The 6,000-nt window shown below is 39.4% G+C and overlaps 1 protein-coding gene across 5 annotated transcripts in view; it reads left to right on the forward strand.

Moving 5' to 3' along the window:
- The window catches only part of inpp5b (inositol polyphosphate-5-phosphatase B), a 139,139-nt gene extending 134,844 nt beyond the window's left edge, over nt 1–4,295 (forward strand). For all 5 annotated transcript variants that reach the window (XM_033045465.1, XM_033045464.1, XM_033045466.1 and 2 more), the window contains one exon: nt 3,093–4,295. In XM_033045465.1, coding sequence (XP_032901356.1) covers nt 3,093–3,217 — 125 coding nt within the window. In that variant the 3' untranslated portion in view covers nt 3,218–4,295. The remainder of the gene's footprint in view (nt 1–3,092) is intronic.
- The last annotated feature ends 1,705 nt before the right edge of the window (nt 4,296–6,000 follow it).

Below are 6,000 nucleotides of genomic sequence, written 5' to 3' on the forward strand. Positions count from 1 at the left end.
AAGCTGCCTTGCCTTTGGTTTGAAAATACTCAAGCTGCCTTGCCTTTGGTTTGAAAATGCTAAAGCTGCCGTGCCTAATTGAAAAGTTGGTTTAAGAATGCTAAAGTTGCCTTGCCTAATTGAAAAGTTGGTTTGAGAATGCTAAAGCTGCCGTGCCTAATTGAAAAGTTGGTTTAAGAATGCTAAAGTTGCCTTGCCTAATTGAAAAGTTGGTTTAAGAATGCTAAAGTTGCCTTGCCTAATTGAAAAGTTGGTTTGAGAATGCTAAAGTTGCCTTGCCTAATTGAAAAGTTGGTTTCAGAATGCTAAAGTTGCCTTGCCTAATTGAAGTTGGTTTGAGAATGTTAAAGTTGCCTTGCCTAATTGAAAACATAGAAAATAGGTGCAGGTGTAGGCCATTCGGCCCTTCGAGCCTGCACCGCCATTCAATATGATCATGGCTGATCATCCAACTCAGTATCCTGTACCTGCCTTCTCTCCATACCCCCTGATCCCTTTAGCCACAAGGGCCACATCTAACTCCCTCTTAAATATAGCCAATGAACTGGCCTCAACTACCTTCTGTGGCAGAGAATTCCAGAGATTCACCACTCTCTGTGTGAAAAATGTTTTTCTCATCTCAGTCCTAAAAGATTTCCCCCTTATCCTTAAACTGTGACCCCTTGTTCTGGACTTCCCCAAAAGTTGGTTTGAGAATGCTAAAGTTGCCTTGCCCAATTGAAAAGTTGGTTTGAGAATGCAACAGTTGCCTTGTCGTCTATATAATTAATAGTCTAATCTTAACCACTTCCTGTTTACGCTGTATATTGACTTTAGGAAAAACGCTACCACGTACGGCTGTGATTTTTGACCATCTTACTCAGAGTCCCCCTCCGCTCATCAGGTGCCGAGGATTTTTCCCATCAATGAAAAATAAAAGTTATTAGTGTTTAAATTTTTTTGAGATTCTCTCTCCTGTCAATCATGCCATGAAGGCCATGCCCCTTCTGGTGGGAGGGACTATAAAACCTGTAAGTGTGGGCGTGGCTCAGTATCTGCAGGAAGGGGGAGAGGTCACGACCCTCTGTCTTTAGTGGCCTTGCACCCTGCTAGAAATGGTATGAAACTGCATTTGAATTTGGTGGCCTTGCACCCTGCTTGAAGTGGTACGAAACTGCACTTGGATTTGGTGGCCTTGCACCCTGCTTGAAGTGGTAGGAAACGGCACTCGAATTTGGTGGCCCTGAACCCTGCTTGAAGTGGTATGACACTGCACTCGAATTTGGTGGCCTTGCACCCTGCTTGAAGTGGCAGGAAACTGCACTTGAATTTGGTGGCCTTGCACCCTGCTTGAAGAGGTATGAAACTGCACTTGAATTTGGTGGCCTTGCACCCTGCTTGAAGAGGTATGAAACTACACTTGAATTTGGTGGCCTTGCACCCTGCTTGAAGTGGCATTTCAAGGAATAGCCATGAGTCAACTGCCAGCCCACCAGCCTTGAGTGAGTGAGCTGCCAGCACACCAGGCTTGAGTGACTGAGCCGCCAGCCCAAGAATCCATTCGGCCTGTAATGTCCATACTAGCCCTTCTGGAAACCAGTCCCTTCAGCCCACAACTCCCATACTAGCGCTCCAGAAAGCCCCCCACACTGGCCACCAATACTGGAATTGGTGGTGTGGTAGAATATTGCGTTGGGGGATCAGCCCTCCCGTGTGAAGCTGGGTCCCACTTAGTCTAGTTATTTAATGTAAATTTCACTCTTGGGTAATTATAGGCTAAGTCCTGGTGTTAATCCATCTGTTCAATATAAATTGAAAATGATTTCAGTGCTGGGCGCTGAGTTGAGTACATAGTATTTCAGTGCTCAATGCATTTGGCCATTTTACAAATGAAACATGGGTATAACAGCTGAAGTTTCAGGTCAGTTCTCAGCAGTTCGGGAACAGCAGAGAAAAATAGTGCTGACATTTCAGGGTGACAATCTTTCATCAGAAAAATGACAACTGCGTTCCCTTCCATGGATGCTGTCTGACCTGCTGAGTATTTTCAGCAGTATCTTCCCAACATTATCTACACATCAGTTTCAAAACTAATCAATAGAGTTTAATAATTGTTTGTCAAAGGTCCTTGCTTTTATTCACCTGAGGATTACGGATGAGTGTGGCAGGATGCAAGAAAAAATGAATTAGGAATGAGGAGTCTATCATCTAATCCCTCACACCTGCTCCACTCCTTCCCTTGAGTTAACATGGCCCTTCCAGATACTAGCCCAGCAAACCACCTCTGATTTTCAATGTTGTTAACTTTCCTAATTAGTTGAAATAGAGCTGCATTTTAGAAAATACTGAGACCCATATTCTGAACAGGATTAAGCTGTTTCACTATTTAAATAAGATTTATTTTTCCCTGTTAGCATGGTGATTATCTTATATATATGGCCCTCCATTCAGATCTTCCCCATATGATAAGCTTTCTGTTTACTACCGTTTCTTACTCATAGTGTCAAATAACACAGAAATGGGCCTTTCAGCCCATTCTACTACTCACTTATGCTCATGGGGCAATTGACCTAACAAGCCACATGTCTGAGAAATGTATGAGGAAACCGAAACACAGGAGGAAATACACAGTCACATGGAGAATGTGCAAACTCCATGGCAGACAGCCTCGTAGATCGCGATTGAACCCGGGTCACTGGAGCTGACACCAACTATGCCACTGTGCCCTTTTATAAAGAACTTTGCGTCTTCTTGTTTAGCCTTTGGTTGAATTTAAGAAACGGATCCTCAACATGTTCAGCTTTACTTTAAAGCGTTAGTTGATGAATCAAACTTATTATTTTATTTTCATAGCTGTTGTATTTCTTTTATTGTACAGTGACCAATACAGAGAGAGTATACACAATTTGGGTTGTTCCAGAATACCGACTGTTGAGATGTTATAATTAAATAATTTTTAAATGTGGTCTAATGCATTGGATTCAAACAATTATTTTGTAAATGTATAGATTTATAATTTTTTAAAATGGTGATTGAAGCATCCACGTAGTATCACCAATGAGAATTACAGCCAATAATTTAAGATATAAACATCACTCTTTGTTTCTCTACAGCGAGCATCTTCGGAGCATTATTGCTGAGACCACCTCCCACTCTAGTGGGTCAATATGAGCCATTCGTTAATAAGAAGGCAGCACAGCTATTCATTTCACAATTACTTACTCTGCAGGATGGTTAACTAAAGTACCTTAACCCGCCAACATAGTTTATTTTATAGAGTTCAATAAAATTGTACAATTTCCAGACAAGAGTATTTTTTTATGAAGTTCAGGTAATGTAGAGCAGTGCAAATATTTTGATATTTAGAACGTAAATTCAGATTTTTGTATTGTACCTTACTGTTGGTGTTCAGAGCAGGAGAGATTTTCCCCACCTCCATTTTGTCAAAGTGCAGTGGAATGTTATTAATGTCACATCTTGTCATGCATTAAGTGCAGGGCACTGATGGTTCTGTATGCAAACAGTTGCTTCCTGTTGACAAGTGAAATCAGAGATTACTCCATGCTCACTTTAACCGGGCAAAAAATGTTTTCAATTTTTCATCAAAGTGGCTTTTGAAACTGTATTTTGCACAATAGCTCTGAGTTTAAGCACAGACTGGATAGACCAAATAAATGGAAGTGTCCTGCATCATAAATTTTCACACATTTTGTGAAATGGAAAGATTGTAAAGGGCCACAATAAATGTTAACTTGTCAAAAATTTGCCTGCAATTAATCTAATCCCAAAACATTGGAAAAAACAGAAGCAAATTTGAGTATTATTGGAATTGGAATATTACGGGAGTGTGGAGACAGGCAAATCAAGTTAATTCAGCAATTATAGTTGCTATCTTTTGGAGTTGATGTAATGATAGTGAACTATACCTGTCATTATATTAGAGCTTTATCGTGGTAGCAAAAACTGATTTGTGTACAAATCATTTGCTCTTTTAAGCCAAGCGAATAAAAAATAATCATCACAAGAATTATGGATAGGTGTGATCACCAGATATTATTTGAAATGTTTTGAACCAATAATAACAATTATGAACTTGATAAAATCTTTACTTATCGTAGTTTGATCAGATAATGTTCACTGTGAAACATTTTGCCAGAGCAGGATTTTGGCATACATTTTTAAACCTTTAGACCTTTCATTTTGGATAAATTAGCAATGAATTAATACCAAATTATGTTGAACATTTTTTATAATACTTTAATTGCTGTTTCAGGTAAAATACGTTTCAATACCCAATATTAAATCTTCTCGGATGACTGTTTTGTCTTTGACTAAGATTCTTTTGGCTTTCAGTATTGTACTTTGACAAATTGTAATTAGAATGAGTTGCAATGATTTTTTTCCCCCGTTGAGATTAGACTTGAATCACATGTTTTATAATCTCAGTTCACCGTAATGGAACTTGTGAAGTCTCTTTTACCCTATTTGTATATTATTTCTCGCACCAGTTACAGAAATGGCTTCAGTCCACATGACAAACTGAGCTTGCTCTTTTTATTTTACTGATACATTCCATTTGTTTTACACAGTGTTAAAGTATGTACTTACAAAGCTTTAGATTAGTGATCATCTTGTAATGAGTAGATATTGATGTTAGATTAAACTAAAAAAATCCTCAACGACTGCCCTCGCCTTTCCTCTTCTGCCTATGTTTGCAATGAAGGTATCACAGTAAGTCAATTCAGAAGCTGCAGGTTGGAGTGCTTTCCTTGTGAGGTGCCAATTAAACTAGCTAAAGGACGACTCTCTTCAATATCTGATTCTTCTTATTCCCTACCCCACATCCGTGCTGTGCTTCAAAACGAATGTATCCTCATAAAAATTCTGCTATTCTGCTCTTCAGCCCTTATTGTTGATGTCACCTGCTGAGCATTTTATGTTGAAACAGCAAATACTTTAAATACGCAGGGAGCTGGTTCTGCATAGTTTAAGTTTGTTAATTTTATCGATTGAATGTTCATCGCATCCAGTCCCAGCCTTGCATTAGTATTTAAGGAGATCCACACAGTACTTAAACATCTGTTGCTATAGCAACAGGTTTGACATGATAGGTTTAATCTTATTCAAATATAAATTGTAAATATTTCCAAATATCGATCTCAAGTTAGCATCATTGGCATCTCTGGATAATTACAATGATGAAAGGTTGTTTGTCCCATATTTGGTCACGCATCTCATTGATTTCTAATATTTCTATTCCTGACCAAAATCCCTTTTTAGCTTTTTCTTTCCTGTCTGTCTTAAGGGCCTGTCCCACTTTCACGACCTAATTCACGACCTTTTTTACTCGTGGACATTTTTCATCAGGCTAGAAAACACGCCCGACTTACTTGATGCCACGAGTACCTACGACCTCATGACGACCATGCTGCGAGTATGAGTCAAGGGCAAACTTGGCAGAGGTCGTGAATTAGGTCGTGAAAGTGGGACAAGCCCTTTATTAAAATCTCCGTCTTTAACAAAGCATTTGGGCACCTCTTCTACCACCTTCTTTATCAATTCAGTGTCCAATTATTTCTGATTGTACTGAAATAAAATGTCCTAAAACATTTTTCTATGATTAAAATTCAACATAAATTAAACAGTAGACATGTTTTGGTGATCTCGATTTGGCATCCTTTGCATTGGCAAGGACTAGGAACCATTTCACCGAGCACTTGAAATTGGTCCGCCAAGGCCTACTGAATCACCCCATTTCTAACCATTTTAACTTCCCTTCCCATATTGGAGTTGCTGTCCTGGACCTCCTCCTTTTCCAGAGTGAAGCCACAAGCAAACAGGAGGAACAGCACCTCATATTCCACTTGGGTAGCTTACAACCCAATGGTATGAACATTGAATTCTTCAATATTAGGTAATTAACCAAATCTTCCCCCTCTTTTTTCTTTCCCCATTGCTTCTGCCCCCCTTCACACTTTCCCTTCTTTTGTGTCCCTTCCACCCATATTGCTTCCTCTGGTC

This window comes from Amblyraja radiata, chromosome 27 (assembly GCF_010909765.2).
Source record: "Amblyraja radiata isolate CabotCenter1 chromosome 27, sAmbRad1.1.pri, whole genome shotgun sequence".
NCBI lineage: Eukaryota > Metazoa > Chordata > Chondrichthyes > Rajiformes > Rajidae > Amblyraja > Amblyraja radiata.